Source organism: Phoca vitulina, unplaced genomic scaffold (assembly GCF_004348235.1).
Source record: "Phoca vitulina isolate PV1807 unplaced genomic scaffold, GSC_HSeal_1.0 scaffold13, whole genome shotgun sequence".
Taxonomy (NCBI): Eukaryota; Metazoa; Chordata; class Mammalia; order Carnivora; family Phocidae; genus Phoca; species Phoca vitulina.
Window position 1 is genome coordinate 25,124,881 of NW_022589716.1, and position 17,513 is coordinate 25,142,393.

A 17,513-nucleotide genomic window follows, 5' to 3' on the forward strand; every position below is an offset into this window, starting at 1 on the left:
TTTTTTTAAAGATTTTATTTATTTATTTGAGACAGAGAGAATGAGAGAGAGAGAGAGAGCACATGAGAGGGAGAGGATCAGAGGGAGAAGCAGACTCCCCGCTGAGCAGGGAGCCCGATGCGGGACTCGATCCAGGGACTCCAGGATCATGACCTGAGCCGAAGGCAGTCGCTTAACCAACTGAGCCACCCAGGCGCCCCTAAATGCGTTTATTTTAGAAGGAAACTTTTAGCACTGTCTTAAATGAAAAACCGGTAACACAGGTCAAACAAAACTGTAAAAACAGATATAATCAAAGGAAAAAGATTCAAATCTAGGTAGATCCCAGAGCAAGGCAAAGCTGTGAGCCCGAAGCCCGCTCTTTCTTTATGAATCAGGGAAATCAGCAGGCTACTAAAGAGATGTTATGATATTCAGCATCAAACTGAAAACTACTTCCTTAAGATAATAAAAGAATTTTTTTTATAAAATAAATACTCCTTGTGTGACTGGAGTTTATTCAATGCCATCTGGGTACACCTAAAATCAGCTCAGATACCACCAAGGCATTGTCCTGACTTTGCAACAAACTAATCCACAATTTTATGCACATTAAGATCATAAAAGTGTGCTCCGAATTCAAGACCCTAAAAAACATGCAAACTCTGAACACAAAGTCAACGCCAAAAATGTCCACTGAAATGAGGCTGGCAAGAAACACTGGACTAAGTATAATCCTCTGAATACACATAATGGAATTAGATCGCCCAGTCCCGCTTACCCAAAGGAAAAAAAAAATGACCAAGATTATTTGGGATTTAAGAAGAGAATAAGAATTCCCAGCTTCTCCTCTTTATTTTTTGATTCTATTTATTTATTTGAGAGAGAGAGAGAATGAGTGAGCATTGGGGGGGGGGGTGCAGAGGAAGAGGGACAAGCAGACTCCATGCTGAGCACAGAGCCCGACACGGGGCTCAATCTCACCACCCTGAGATCATGACCTGAGCTGAAATCACGAGTCGAACACCTAACCGACTGAGCCACCCAGGTGCCCCCCAGCTCCTCCTCTTTAAAGAGCTTCCTCTTGAAGTACAACAGAAACCCCACACGCCACACAGGGAAAGGAAGACGGGGGCACCCTGTGTGTGTCTCACAAGAGGTACACATGCCTTGGTTTCTCCAGGAATGCCAACTGATGCCAGGGGAAGGATGAGGACGTGCCCAGATGGACAGAACCCTGGAGTCTGAGGATAAGGAGGCAAAGCTCCACCTACTGTTTTGTAATGCTTCCCTCGGACTGGCAAGGTCTGAATTTATTGTTACTCTTCCTTCATCTGAAAAAACCTACGTATCCTACAAGCCAGTCAACGCCTGAGCGTCCGAGGTGCCCTCCCCAGTTCTGTCAGCCTGACCTCGGGCCCTCTTCTTCCTCCGTGTCTTCCTGTGGTGAAGGCACCACTGCACAGTGTAATTTGTAAGACAGGAATAGTTCTGCCAACCTCCTAAGACTGTAGGAAGAGTGAGATGACATAAAGCATAAGAGTAAGTCACAACAAATGGTAGCTGTTCTTACGACTGCTATTTATTTGTATTCCGGGTCTGTGGTCCTCAAGACCAAAGCCATGCCATCCTCCATAACTGGACTCCTACTTCAAAGCCTGTGACCGGCTGGCAGGTACACGATAAAGATTGATTATATAAATGAATGGATGTATGAAGACTAAGGTGCGGAACTCCCCTGTTTACTGCTAAGTTGTTGTTTTTTGTTTGTTTATTTTTTAAGTAGGCTCCACACCCAGTGTGGGGCTCGAACGCACAACCCTGAGATCTGGAGTCACGTGGTCTGCGGACTGAGCCAGCCAGACGCCCTTCTCACTGTTAAGTTCTAACCTATCAATAACAGAGACCCATATGCTGGAATATGGGTACTTTTTCTTTTTTAACGTAGAAACTGTTCATAGGGTTAAATTTGGAAAACAAGACAATGACTGCAGGTGGGCAAGGGAGGAGAGAAAAGCCTTCACCTTTCCTTCTGAGCTTTTCTCTACACTGCTTGGTTTTTTCAACCAGGACCAGGCGCTGTTGTTTTTACATCCACAGGGCTTACCTAGACAGTAAATGTTAAGCATATTCTGTCTTTCTAAGCCTTTTGCTTGTGCTGGAGTTTTAAAAGAAATGCAAATACTTTGTAATATTTTTAGAAACCTCGTATTACTCTGTGACCCTCAAATTATTCCCATAGAACTAATTTTAGGCCAGGAGTTGAGACCCAGCAGCTAACAGGACAAATTAGGCCAGGAACATTTTAACATTTTTTTTTTAAATTCAGAATTAGTTGCCAACTTTTTTTTTTTTTTAAGATTTATTTATTTTTGAGAGAGAGAGAGACAGCGTGAGTGTGGGGGAGGGACAGAGGAAGAGGGGGGAGAGAGAATCCCAAGCAGGCTCTCTGTGGAGTATGGAGCCTGATGGGAGACTCTATCTCAGGACCCTGAGATCACGACGGGAGCTGAAACCAAGAGTCGGACGCTTAACTGACTACGCCATCCAGGCGCCCCTATTTTTTTTTTTTTTTTGCCCACTTCTAAAAATTCAGAAATTTCAAATGAAAATGTGGACTCGAAAAAAGAACTCTGGATTCACCACTTCGCTTGAACAATGAGATGGTGTCGAAACATCAGACCGCACACAGCCGAAGAGCAACTGCCCCTGTCCGCCCAGGGTCCTCACCTGCTCACTTCACTCACGGAGGGGTCTGCCTGTCCCTTCCTGGTCTATCAGTGTCAACGGCTACCATTCGAAAAACCCTTTTGATTTGCCATTAACTCATCCAAGCAAAAGATGACAGCATCTGTCCAAGAGCAGGATATTACTTACTTATATTTGTAATCGACAATCTGAACCTCAAGTGTAGATACCGTTTTCAGTGCGTTTACCAGCTAGGGGGAAAAAAAAAAAACATTTAGAATGTCTTTTCCTTCCTTCTCTTCTGTTTTATTTTCCTTTGAGTCCTAAAATTTCTTATTTTCATACATAATATTTTTCAGGTATTACCTATCATCCAGATCTACTGTTTTAACCTTTAACTGAGTTCAAATGCGGATTCCACCCCTCGGTCACATTACCTCCCTAAAATCCCACCACCTGGGCTGTCATAAAGGCTGAAAGCAGCAAATTCATGGGAGTGAAGTGCTCGGCACAGAGCCCACTACCTGTTAACTGCTATTATTACTACTTGCTAGTTAATCCCTCAATTTTTCAACATAGGTTTGCTGGGCACCTACCTTGTTCCGGGCTTTATGTTAAGAGTTTTCTCCCTATGCCTTATCTCATTTCAGACAAACTACTTGTGCTTTTGGCCTTATCCTCTGAAAACATTAAATTTTTGGCAGAAAAAAATGTTCTCAATATTTCTACACAGAAAAACAATTATTCTTCTAGCAAACAGAAAGTAACAAAGCACAATTAACCTAGTATCAGAAATACAGCCATGGTTCTCTGTGTCCCTCACAATTAGCCGTCTTAACCCAACACTGTGGATCACTGCTATTCAGAAATTTTTGCCCTTGTATCCTGTGGCCTGTGGCATGCACTATACAACAAAAATGGTAACAAAAGTATCACTTCAACTGTGCTGGCAATGCTCAGTGCTTTAGGTGCTCGTCACTTAATCCTCATACAAGTCTCATACCAAGTAAATATTATTACGCCTATTTTTTTTAAAGATTTTAATAATCTCTACACCCAATATGGGGCTTGAACCCACAACCCCAAGATCAAGAGTAACATGCTCCTCTGACTGAGCCAGCCTCAGGCACCCCCATATGCCTTTTTTTAACAGTTTATTTATTTATTTGAGAGAGGGAGAAAGCCACACGTGTGAGCGAACGGAGGGGTAGAGGGGGGAGGGTGGGGGAGAGAATCTCAAGCGGACTCTGAGCTGAGAGCGGGGAGTCCTACGCAGGGCTCGATCTCATGACCCTGAAATCATGACCTGAGCTGAAACTAAGTCACTTAACCGACTGAATCACCCAGGCACCTCCCCCCCACCCCATATGCCTGTTTTAAAATGATACAATGGAGGCTTAGAGATGTTTAAGGAACTTTCCCAGGATCTTGCAGTTAGCAAAGGGCAGAGCTAAAATTAAATCTAGGTCCTCTGACCCCAGAATCTGTGTTTTTAGGCAGTGCCCTGGTAAAAGCAACAGGCAAGGACTTACACCCACTTCCCTCCCCCGTTACACACATACACAGTTATAGAATGGAAGTTTCTCTCTCTAGACAGCCCCTGAACTCCCCTGAATATACTGCTTATGTCAGGGAGTTGAAGGAGTGAGGATAGGTTAGAATTCCGTTTTCCAGGAGCGAATTAATCCCCGTGCATGAGCCCTGGTCTTGTAATGAGATGGGTCCACATAAAAAGAATCTCGTTTCAGAGGGTGCTCAAGCAAACAGGCTTTTTTTTTTTTTTTTTTTTTTTTTTTTTTTTTTTTACAATTTCTAGTCACACCGTGGAGGTGGCCACAGTCCTCTGACATGATTATCCAGTTATCCAGTCCCGAGGTTGGGCAGGATTGCAGGAACTGTCATTTAATGAGAGCATCTGGGTTTTTTTTTTTCCTTAAAAATTGTATTTATTCATTTGAGAGAGAGAGCACACAAGCAGGGGCAGGGGCAGACGGAGAGGGAGGAGCAGACTCCCTGCTGAGCAAGGAGCCCAACTCGGGACTCGATCCCAGGACCCTGAGATCAGGACCTGAGCCGAAAGCAGCCGCTTAACCAACTGAGCCACGCAGGCAGCCCTTTTCCTTGAGACTCCAGAGGGCCAACAGTCTTTTGCTTTTTCTCTGTCCCCTACCAAGGGCTGAAGGAAGGGATCCATTCTATTGTTCAGAGGCACCACCTCCCTCCCCTACATCAGACTGAGAAGGAACCAGTCAGCTCTTAACTCCTCCTGGTTGTTTTTCTTTCCCACCCCAGTTTATTTTTTGTCTCTCCTCTAGCCCCTACCTCTGAAGCCATTTTATGAACTGTCAAGTGCCACCTGAGCCTCCAGTAAAAACAAAAACAGGCATCTATCTATCTATCTACCTATTCATGAATCAAGGTAGAGTCAAAGGTGCCTTCTTCTCTGCTTGGTAGCTGCCTTTTCAAGTGATGCCGATCACCGGGAGAAAAGCAGCCGGTGGGTGCTCTTTGGCTTAGAGTTCAGATCTGAACTGCCAAATCTCACCTGTGGGCAACATTGTTTGCACGATCAGTGGGACCAGATGTGAACACGTCGCTGGCTATATCGCGGCACCCCCTGGCGCTACCCCTTTGCGCTGGACCGCTTGCCAGGGTTTGAGGCTGCTCCTTGGCCAGCCTTCCCGGCGGACTGGGAGTCAAGGTGGGTCAGTCTCCTCACATTTATTTGTGTTGGAGCAGCAGAGTTCTCTGGTTAAGAAGAAGGCTCAGACCCTGACGACCGCGGCTTACCCCCCATTATTCTGCTCCCTGGCTGGGTGACCTTAAGCATGTTTTGTAACCTCTAAGCCTCTGTGTTCTTGTGAGGCTTCCCATCCATCTACCCCAGCCCTGCATCACTTGATACATTTTTATTCCCAGGTCTTTAACACACACACACACACACTGCTCATTTCTTCCACCCACGGCTTCCAATCACTGTCTCATTACACCATATGTTCATGTCCTCCATAATCCATATGGATCTCAAGACACTAATTACATAATTTTGATCCGCCCGTTAGGCATCCAAATTAATCTGTGTAAAACATTTTACCCATCCAAACCTGCCTCCAGTCCCCTCCTACTGAGCTTCTCCCATCTCAGTTCCACTGGCCTGCTCAAGCTAAAAGCCCGGGAGTTCACCTCTGATTCTCAGTGCCTTTCCTGGGCTGACCTCATGTGTACCTGCATATACCGACAGGAAGTCTCCTAGACTCGCTCTCCGAGACTGATCTTGAATCCATTTCCTTTATCATCTCTGCTGTCATCACCTTCATCCAAACTCTTACCGGGGCCACAGTGACGGCTCTGCATGAATCCCTCTGCTCCTACTCTTGCAGCCAGAGTGGTTTACAAATAAATAAATAAGCCAGTTCATGTCTCTGCCTGTGTATTCGTTTTCGACGAGCTGCTACGACCAATTACCACAGAGTCCACACCTCACAAGAACACAACTGACCCTCCCACTGTTCTGCAGGACAGTAGTCCAACAGTGAGACAGACAGCTGTCCACAGGGCTGTGCTCCTTCTGGGGGCTCGAGGGGAGAATCCATGCCCAGCTTCTAGAAGCCATCGCATTCCTTGGCTCAGGGCCCTTCCTCCATCTTCAAACCCAGGAACGTGGCATCTCTCTGGCCCTGCTTCTATCCTCATGTCTCCTTCCTGGATTCTGTCTTCCTCTTCCACTTTCCAGGAGGTGCTCAACAGAAATCCGGTCAGTGAGAAGAATCCAGCTAAGCAAAGAGCTTTCCAGGCAGAGGCAAAAGCTCTCTGGTGGAGACAGCTTAAGGCCCTTTGGTGATTCCATCGGGCCCTCCTGGATCATCCAGGTTGATCTCTCCATTTTCAGGCCAGCTGATGAGCAACCTTAATTTCACCTGCAAGCTTAGCATCCCTTTGCCACATAACCTAACCTAGTCATGGATTCCAGGGATTAGGACGTGGACATCTTTTGGTGGTGGCCCATGATTCTGCCTACCACACCCTGCTGCAAACTTCACAGAGGCGTCCCTCCCACTGGAATAAAGCCTGCCCATCTCCTCACCCAGGCCCAGGAGGCTGATAAGATAGGGACCTCCTCACACCCTGCCTGACTTCTCTGACCTCTTGTGGGGTCATCCTCACCTCTCCCACTGTGCCAGTTACGCTGGTGACCCCTCCATTCCTGGAGCACCTAAAGCTCTGAACACCACAGGCCATTTGCTTCTGCCTGGGAGGCTCTCTCCCCGGCTGGTTTCTTACTGATAAGGTCTCTGCCAACAGCACCTCTTTAAACACCTCACCTGATTGCGTCCCCCTTCCTCCTGCATCTCCTGCCCCAACACATCACCTTGTTTTACTTCCTTTGTAGCACTGCCCACTACCTGAAATCACCTTACTTAGGGACTTGTTTACTTATTTCTTGTCTGTCCCACCTTGAGAGCATAAGCTCCATGAGGACAGGGACCTTACCTGTCTTGTCCTCTCCAGTAGCTCCAGGGCCTAGAATATGGCCCAGGACACAGCAGGTGCCCAACACATTTCTGTGCAATCAATCATACTACTGTGAGAACATCTTCCAGCCATGCTGTTGTAGGCAGGTCCCTTACAGGGTGATCTTATTTAAGTACAATGTACGAGTTGATGCTATCGAAATGAATCAGAGAACCTAAGAGGTGAATAGTTTCTAAGACACACAGTCATGAAAAGAACGGAGACTCTTCCAACTTAGGTGGTGGATGCCACCGTATCAGAATGCTCCATCAACCACCTCTCAAGAGATACTCTTGCATTTCTGCTGCTCGTTTGTCCAGAGGCAGAATGTTTGGCAATCTATGGCAGTAAAGGCAGGAATCAGAATTTCTGCCTCTGTTTCCCCTCTGAGTTGGGGCAGATGCACGTTTCCCGTGAGGCAAAGCTGGTTTGGGCAACGGGTGGTTTGCTGACTCCCATGAGAAGTCCAATAAATGAACCAGGCATAGCCACCAAACTTTTCTAAAAGCTAATAATTTCAAATCAAAGCATTTAATGCAATGTGAAAAAAATTAAGCGCATCAGTCACAGGAAGTTAAATTCAATACGATGATATTAAAAATGCCTACCAAACACTAACCTCATTTTGGTTTAGTATTTTCCGGTACTCTGTACTCCGTGCAAGGATGGTGACTCGGATTTTTCCGTCCTGTAATCAAAAGGAAAAGGCAAAATCATGCTCTATATGCCTGCACATATGAGTGAATGCTAGAACCTAAAATGTGATTTTCACAAAGAGATGAAACTCAATCAGGATACATTTAGGGGACGATTATGGTTTTAGCCTGATTCCTTCAGAGTTCTCGCAGGAAACAAAAATGCATCCACTTTAGCCACAGAAGACAAAACCTGTTTATTACACTTCTGTTTGGTTAGCTGCATGGAATTTTTGGCCGGGGTTTGTGGATTAGGTGGGGATTTGGGGAGAGAACCAGGTGACATGGGGAAAGACAGGGAAGAGGAAAAGGAGAAAAAAAGCACATACTTCCACTGTCCCTTAGCTTATCTGTCACAGGTTGGTGACATCTGATTTTGGATCACTTCAGGTGAGCAAGTATTAACTGAGAAAACACTGCCTTCTGATTCTTTTTCTGCAAAGGTGGCATTGATTTTTCTTTCGGGTGAAAAGTCAGGCCCACGTCAGAACTCACAGGGTACTCCTTACCTTGGGTCCCTCCTGTGTGATGTTCAGTCTGTGAAGCACATGCTGGGAAAATGCCCTGAATAATCCCGTGTTTTGGCAGCCAGATATCTAACATGGAAACAATAGTTCATATTACAGAGAATAATTGTGTATTACTCTTGAAGATGTTCTCAAGTTACACATAAATGTTATCTTAAAGCCTATCAATAGGGATGCCTGGACAGCTCAGTTGGTTAAGCGGCCAACTCTTGATTTCAGGTCAGGTCATGATCTCACAGTCCGGGGATCAAGCCCTGAGTCCAGCTCCACGTTCAACGGGAGTCTGCTTGAGAATTCTCTTTCCCTCTCCCTTTGCTCCTCCCCTCCCCCCGCACAGGTGTGCCTCTCTCTCTCTCAAATAAATAAATAAATCTTAAAAAAAAAAAACCTATGAAGAATAAATGTATAAATATGAATATGAATAACAGATATGCTTACCAAAGGGGTATTATAGAACAGCCCGTATCGCATCCGGGGGAGTAAGGAAAAAACAGCTTCTTTAAAACATACCTAAGAATGAAGGTATTATACAAGGTAAGAGAAAACAATTTGTACCACATCAAAATAGTACTTATAATCACAGAAAATAAATTTTAATTAATCTTTTTGCACTGAAATATTTTGAATAGCAAACTATTTCACTCAAGGGAAATTCATAATTTTGGAGAATCTAAAGGAAAAATTTTCTTAACACTACATGGTTAATAATTAAGAATGATTCAAAGTTATAAAAAAAAGAAACTACAAAGTCAGAAATCAATGGCAATAGCTAATAGAAACTCATATTAAATATTTATTTGATGAGTGAGTCATCTGCAATGACTGTTATTTACAGACATTTCAGGAAAGTTTCCAGTACCCTTTTGGAATCATAAGTTTTCAAATGTATAACATCATAATCAGTAAAGGCTTTCCAGGTGTCAGAGAACAGGTCACCATATCCATAGGAGCTCTGAAAGTAGAAACAAAAGAGGTTAGGGCAACAAAAGTCTACAACGTGGCTTTTCAAAAGTGCAACAAAATATTTGAATCAGCTTGTCAATGTTAAGAACTAATGATTCTAAACAAGCTCATAAAATTCATGGAAGAAAAATGGATTTTCAGCTTAGGCCTGAGCAAGGACCTAGTATGATATAATGTCATCAGAAATAATCACCCACAATTATAATCTTAGTCTGTTAAACACATTGTTTTTCTACCCTATCCCTTTTTAGATTCATATCTCTGAATGATAGCTGGTGTGGGTTTTTTTCTCTGTGAATCTTCTATCTAAATCTCACACATACAGGGGCGCCTGGGTGGCTCAGTTGGCTGAACGCCTGCCTTCAGTTCAGGTCATGATCCCAGAGGCCTGCATTGGGCTCCCTGCTCAGCCCCTCCCCCACTTATGCTCCGTCTCTCAAATGAATAAATAAAATCTTAAAAAAAAATCACACACATACAACATATACAGACGCCATCATTTGTACACACTTGGATATTCTCAGCAAGCAAAAATTATCAGGGTAAATGGAATACACTTTTGAAAAGAAATTTTGAAAAGAAAATGCCTTGAAAGTCCTAACACTACAATATGATGAACATTATCCTATGAAATGATCTCCCCATTGACTAAAGAGTAACATGTGATAACATCCCATTAACATTAATAATAATTATTATTATTATAGCATCTTGCATATTTCCTATATCGCTAGCATTTGAAATGAACACCCCACAAACTTAATGAGCTAGGTGATATCATTATCCCCATTTTACAGATGAGGAAACCGAGATACATATTTAAGTAATTTGCATAAACAGTAGTGCTGGTGTGTTTGCAGGGCTGAGATTAAATCCAGTCTGTTTGCTTCCAGACTCCAAGCTCTTAATCTACGTACGGCAGTTTGCCTCACAGTGGGAAGTAGTTCTTTCTAGTACATTTACTGAATGCATTTCATTTTTGAAAAGTAGAAATTAATTACATGCTCCATCAGCTAAAGGAAGGAGATCAATTTATTTAAAAATGGAATAACTTAGATTGAAAAATTCAGCCAAAAGAAATAAGAGCTATGTATTGTAGGATGACATTCAAGGTCTACAGCAGGTTTTACATTATGTTCATGTCTTTTTATCATTATAGCATTCTTTTTTCAGATTTTGAAATTTTTATGTTGCACATATTAGAGTTATTTCAAAGTTAGCGAGAACTGTCAGATGTAGTGATAAGAAAAAAAATTTCCCCTTCGATGTTTCTCCTGTGCCATTCTAATTAATAAAGGCCCTTCTCAACACCATCAAAAATGAAATGTCCCTATTCTGGCTCAATAATAAATAAAGGGCAATTAAAAGAAGTGATTCTAGACAGTTTCTTGAGATAAAATACTTCAAATAAAATAAGATACCCTTGAAAGGAAAATTTAATAATAAAATACAGCAATCCTGACTGATCCCTTTCCAGGGAAATCATGTATTATTCAGCAACAACCACCTCCAGAAGCTTTTTTTTTTTTTTTTTAAAGATTTTATTTATTTATTTGACAGAGAGATAGCAAGAGCAGGAACACAAACAGGGGGAGTGGGAGAGGGAAAGCAGGCTTCCCATTGAGGAGAGCCCGATGTGGGACTCAATCCCAGGACCTTGGGATCATGACCTGAGCCGAAGGCAGATGCTTAACAACTGAGCCACCCAGGCGCCCCCCTCCAGAAGCTTCTTATCCACGTCCCTCAACTTCAAATTATCTGCCACAGGGGAAGGAGGAACTTCTTTCTAGTCTCATGTTGAAGAATATTTGGATATTCTTAAAGATGACATAAAACTTCCTCCTGGGTATGTCTCTAACTTAAACATGCTCCTGACCCATGACTTAGAAATTCTACTTCTAGAAATGTGTCCTACAGAAATGCTGGGACAAGAGTATAAAGACATGTCTATGGAAAGGATATTCACTGCATTTCCATAAATAGCACAAAATGGAAACAAACAAAATGTGATTGGGGCCAAGAGATTATACATGCACTGAGGCATGCATTGAATATGTGAACATCCATAACATTCACCAAATTGAATACACTAAAAAAAAAAAATAACCCTACATGTACCCACTTGGAAAGATGTCCCTGATATAATATTAAGTTAGCAAATATGAGAGAACATATTTTCTGTAAGGATATAATAGAAACACACCCTTACACAAATTTTATAATATCCTTATACAAATCCTTATATAAATTTTGGATAAGGATATATTTATCTTTGCTAAAATAAAGTCTTGCCAGGGATTCATACATGTGAACTACAGTTAGTCACCTTTGAGGGAAATGGAGTTGGAGATGAGGAAGAAGGAGAGGAGACTTTGTCTTTTTCTCTTTTTTTTTTTTTCACAACCCATGACTTATTTATTTTATAATTGGAAGTTTGTACCTCTGATCCCCTTCATCCATTTTGCCCACCTTCCAACTCCCTCCCCTCCAGGGACAGAAGACTTTTGTTTAAAAAAAAAAAAAAAGATTTTATTTATTTATTTGAGAGAGAGAGAAAGCATGAGCAGGGGGCAAGGGACAGAGGGAGAGGGAGAAGCAGGCTCCCCACTGAGCAGGGAGCCCGACGCGGGACTGGATCCCAGGACCCCGGGATCATGACCTGAACTGAAGGCAGACGCTTCACCGACTGAGCCACCCAGGCGCCCCGACAGGCGACTTTTCTTAACTTTACATACTTCTGTGTTGTCTGAACTCATTATAAACAGGTGTTACTTGCATAATTAAAAATAATCATAATGAAGCTATACTACGACTAGCACAAGAAAATGTGGAAAGCCTGCAGTAAGTCCCCTCTCATTCATTCTTCTTCGTAGGAGCAGCCCTGCTGTGGCCAGAACCGCATCTGCAGAGGGTCCCTCCGTGCACCTCTGGAGGCTGGTGGCCTTGCCCATCTCACCTAGGAAGCCATGTGCCAGAGAAGCGGCCAAACTGCTGAGACTGGAGAGGGTGACAGGGAAGGCCCGCTCGTGTTCCTTGGGGAGACAGTTATGTCACTAAGACGTGAACATCGGCCACAGCCACCGGCGGCTCTTCTCCCAGCTGCTCAGCCCCAGCTTGGAGGCTCCACCACTCGCCAATTCCCTGGGGGCTGCAGTATGGCTTCCTCCAAGGCCTTGCCAGCGAAAGAGAAAACTGCACGGCCACACAACACCTTAATGCTGTCCTCATCCAACCTACAGTGTCCGGTGGACCTCGATTCTAGAGCAACCGGCAGAATCACTTGTCCCAAGAACCTGACTGAGCAACCAGTGAAGACCTCTCTGACCCGGGGCGCCTGGGTGGCTCAGTCGGTGAAGCCTCTGCCTTCAGGGTCCTGGGCTCGAGTCCCGCATCAGGCTTCCTCCTCAGGGAGGAGCCTGCTTCTCCCTCTGCGTGCCACTCCCCCTGCTTGTGCTCTCTCTCTCTCTCTGACAAATAAATAAATAAAATCTTAAAAAAAAAAGACCTCTGTGACCAAGTATGCAGGTTGAAAGTGCATGCACAGAGAGTACCAAAGGAGGGAGGTCATAGGGTGGCCAACCCACTCGGCTAAATCCATCCTGTCCGTGCCTGCCTATTGTGGCCAGAATGCCCTCACATCATGTGTCCAGTTAACGGAGTAACCTGGGACTTCATGGTGGCCGTGAACCCTATCTATGCCCTCCCAGCAGGTGCAGAGAAGGGGAGGGTTGTAAAGTTGGCTCAGTTTAACTTAGTCCACTTAAGGAAGACATGGAAAAACATGCAACAAGATATAAGGAAGCTTCTGGGACTTCTGGGAAAGTGTCTAGAAAACTTTCCATCAACTTAATAGGATCTGCAGAGAACTAGAGGGAGGAGACAGAGCACTGTGGTTTCAAGGCACAGGACTGGGGTCCGACTGCCTGACCTGGAGCCCTGACTCCACCCCTCACTGGCTGCCTTCTCTTACAACACCCGCCTGAGGCTCAGAACCTCAGCTTCCTCATCTGTAAAACAAGCTAATAAAAACCCTACTTCACAGAGGGTTGTAAGCATTAAATGAGATAACACAGGGTGTAATTTTTTTTTTTTTTTTAAAGTACAACTACCCTGAGTTAATCATTCAGGGCTTCTGAGAGCTAGAAGCACTTGCACAGAGAGAAGAGGAGAAAGGGACTGTTGTGCTCTTTGCTCACAGAAACGTGTTCGAGAACGGAAACTGTGCTGGTCGCCAAACCGGCACCCGAGAGGGCAATGGAAATCCTTGCAAAGAAGAAAGTCAGAAGAGAGCGTTAACACGTCAAGAATTATAAACCAGTTCTCATCGGCCTTCAGGTCTATGGAGCAGTGTGATAAAAACCTTTCTATGCAGCTTTACTGTGAGCCTCGTATCAGTGAAAAAAAGGCGTTCATGAAACCATTTCCCCTTCTGCACGAGAACATGATCTTCGGCAAACTGGCTGGTTCTGCTCTCCGGAAATGAAGACGGCACGCATCAACTGTGTTTTTAGGTAACACTGCGTGTGATTTAAAAAAGAGGCTTGACCGGTACGTTGCATCTGGACTGGGAAAAGCTACAGCGACTCTTGGAAACTGGCCGTCTCTTGTGGGGATCCTGGGGGATCTGCCAGAGCAGCTGGTGCAGGAGATACCGGCCCCTGTGGGACGTGAGGTGTCAGAACCTGCCCCAGGTGGATCCCAGCCCCTCGCCCCTGAGCGGTGCTGTTCAGGCTTCTAGAAGGACTCCCCCTGGAGGAAATGTCTGGCGCCGCCCTGCCAGCAAGCTGCGGTCCCCCTGCAGGAACGTTCATGCCAAGAGGGGGTGCTACGAGCATCCTGTGAGCTGGAATGCCTAGGTGAACTGTAGATGATCTCTTAGTGGCTGTCCCAACTTCCCAGTTCAGGCAGCCTGCTGTGTAGCATAAACCCCTGGTTCTCCTTACCGTCGTCATTGTCCTAGTCAACGTGCAGAGCGCACGTGCTACGTGCCAAGCACCGACTGACCGCACACTCTACGGCTCATCCTCAAAATACACTGAGCTAGATACTAGGATCATCCCATTTCACAGTTGAGTGGACGGGGGCAACTTCGGGGGATACCTTGGCAGGTGGAGCAGGATATGGGAAGAAGCAGGGAAACAGCAGGCAAAGAAAGAAAAGGGAAAAACGACTGCTGAAAACAACTAAGCAAAGAGCAGGTATAATTCAACACATGTCTTTTTTTTTTTTTTAAAGATTTTTATTTATCCATTTGAGAGAGAGAGAGAGAGAGAGAGACACAGCGAGAGAGGGAACAGAAGCAGGGAGAGTGGGAGAGGGAGAAGCAGGCCTCCTGCCGAGCAGGGAGCCCGATGCGGGGCTCGATCCCAGGACCCTGGGACCATGACCTGAGCCGAAGGCAGACGTTTAACGACTGAGCCGCCCAGGTGCCCCTCAACACATGTCTTTATGTTTATGCCTAAGACTCGCCCTCGGTAGTGAGCTGACATGCACGGCACAAATTGTCACCGAGCGAGTAGCAAAGGGAAGCTACAATCAAGCAAAGGCCGATGGCAATTACAGGAGGCCACACGGCAAAAGAGAGGCAAGCTCATCCCATGTGGGTCAGGTCGGGGGGTCAGAGAGGTTAAACAAATGACAGTGTTCACATGTGTGTCTCAGAGCAACACCAAGCACACGTTTCTGGAGCTCCACCTGCCCGAAGGGGGAAAGAAATCTTCCACTGCTTCATTCGAAAATTTAAAGAACAAAGGTATATGTGCACGCAAAGATTTCTGCCCATACGTATGCGGACATGTGCGTGCAGAGACACGTTCACACCCATCTGCACAGGTGTGTACATGTGTGTATATTTCATTGTGTGTGTCTTAGAAGATTGCATTTCCCCACATCAGAGCCACACATTCATGGAGCCAGGCAAAGACAAAGATGAAGCAGAGGACATTCTTACTTACTGTGTCCCACATCACGATGTATACGTCTGTGCCGAATGAATTATTAACGTGCTGAGTAATATAAAGATTGATAAAGTCACAGAAGTGGTGATACATGTTAACACCTAGTATTGGAAAAAAAAAATCTATGTTAATTAACCCCAGAGAGCAAAGGATTCAGCAATTTTTATTCTACCCCACCTATTTATAGTGTGATAGACTTTTAGCTGAAAATAATTGGGAGAAAAAAAAAATAAGAGTTTTCTCCAAACACAAAAGGATCTGTACTCAGGTAGTCCTCAATTAACAGATGGTTGGGTTCAAAAATTCACTTTAAAATTGCCTATTTAGAAATCAGGAATGCATTATCCCATGTACACTAAATAACAAATGATCAGTAAATTCCAAGAAAAAAATATTAGAAGTCTATTTAGCTCAAAATGGGGTAGAACTATAAGGCCATGAAGACTAAGTTTATTTTTTATGATCACTTACTTTTAAAAATCAATTAAGCAATATCTGTTTATCACAGAAGTATCAACAATGATGGCAGTATTAATATTTTGGTATTTTTTATTTCTGTCTTTTTTTTTCCTTTTTCATCATGATTTATAGCATTGCTTCTTGGGAAAATATTAACCAACTATCATTTAAAAGGGCTCAGTGTCTCATGTTCTCATTGAAAGAGGATGAACTTTGGAATCAGAAAAACCAGGCTGAATACAGCTCAGCCATTCATGAGCAACATTCTCAGATGAGCTGGTAACGTTCCTAAACTTTAGCTTCTCTATGAGAAATAGGAAATCCTTATACTTAGGTGGCAGCTTTGTTAGGAGACACCCAAAGATCTAGTACCTCAAAGCACCCAGCCCCACACATGGCACACAGTGAAATTGTAATGAAGACTACCGGGGTCCTGCTGGGTCAAATAGGGGGAAGGGGGGTGTGGGTGCAGCTATTTCTAAGGTGGTAAGTCCATCATTCCAAAGAAACCGAACATGCACTCTTTCAACATAGGTACCCAGGACCCAGTATCCAACCTGGCAATATGCAAATCTAAACGGCATGAAATTCCAAGAAGTGACATGTGACACATGTGCTTTAAAAGGACAGAAAATGTTGACTGAACAAAAAAGTGACTATCAAAAGCAGAAATCACAACATATCATGACTTCGCTCCCACAGTGAATAATAACGTTGTGTGCCCGAAAATAAGAGTAAAAAATCTTCAGTTTATGTCAGCCAGGTCATTATGCTGTACACCCTCAAGTTACACAGGGCTGCAGGTCAATTACGTCTCAATGGAACAGAAAGAAAAAAGAGAAAATCGTTTTTAGAGAGGAATATTTGGAGACAACTCCGTTCATCCTTCAGAACCATTTGGCAAAGAGCATATTTTCAAATTAATGAGAAAAAACAGTTCTGTGACAACACATCCTTCTTTCCAGGTGAGCGCAGAGCACACATGAACTCCCTCGTGGGTCATCCAGCAAGTTCATAACATGGACTGGGGAAGGCAGCCCAGACCCGCGCTCGGTGGTGCAAGGAGGGAGAAAACGCAGGTCCCATGCTCCAGAAATGTGCCCCCAAGTGAGTCGTGTTCTATAAAACGCTCATTCTCTCTCGGTGAAGAGTCGATGTGGAAAGGGAAATGGGATGAGGGCGAAAGAAGAAAAAAGGAGAGTTTCGAATATAGGAAAGAAACCGCCCGGGTCTACACTGGCCTATTATTCCCACTTTACACACTTTACTGCCTGCATACCAGCATCCATTTAAGAGCTCACAGACATCTACCTGAATAGATGCTTGGCCCCTTTTCAATTTGCGTATTTGAAAAATATGCATGCAGCATTCTTACTCGCTCATATTTCAAAAACCTCCACTTGTCTGGTTTCTGGACCTCATGCGTTGTTACATAAGAATTGCAGCTTCAGGAAGCAGAGCACATTAAAAATATAATCAATACATGACAGTGATTCTGAACTATTCATGACAGAGGGCTCTCTATATTCCCCCCGCCCCGGGAGGCCCGGCGGGGGGTGCACGTGGACGTGGCCAAGTAAGCTTCAGCTCTCAAGAGGAGACATGGAACCCGCACGGCCCACGGCGCGGCTCTCCAGGGCAACTGGCTCACCAAGTTTAAGCTGTGCTTGCGAGCTGAGAGTCACAAGCTCTAAGTGTAAATGGGAAAATAATTCTAAATTTAACTTTTCTTT

The 17,513-nt window shown here is 44.3% G+C and overlaps 1 protein-coding gene across 4 annotated transcripts in view; it reads right to left on the minus strand.

Moving 5' to 3' along the window:
- The window catches only part of EOGT (EGF domain specific O-linked N-acetylglucosamine transferase), a 35,714-nt gene that overhangs the window by 4,351 nt on the left and 13,850 nt on the right, over positions 1-17,513 (minus strand). For all 4 annotated transcript variants that reach the window (XM_032411727.1, XM_032411729.1, XM_032411730.1 and 1 more), the window contains 6 exons: positions 15,319-15,422; positions 9,261-9,353; positions 8,840-8,911; positions 8,384-8,470; positions 7,799-7,867; positions 2,857-2,918 (listed from right to left, as the gene is read on the minus strand). In XM_032411727.1, coding sequence (XP_032267618.1) covers positions 2,857-2,918; positions 7,799-7,867; positions 8,384-8,470; positions 8,840-8,911; positions 9,261-9,353; positions 15,319-15,422 — 487 coding nt within the window. The remainder of the gene's footprint in view (positions 1-2,856; positions 2,919-7,798; positions 7,868-8,383; positions 8,471-8,839; positions 8,912-9,260; positions 9,354-15,318; positions 15,423-17,513) is intronic.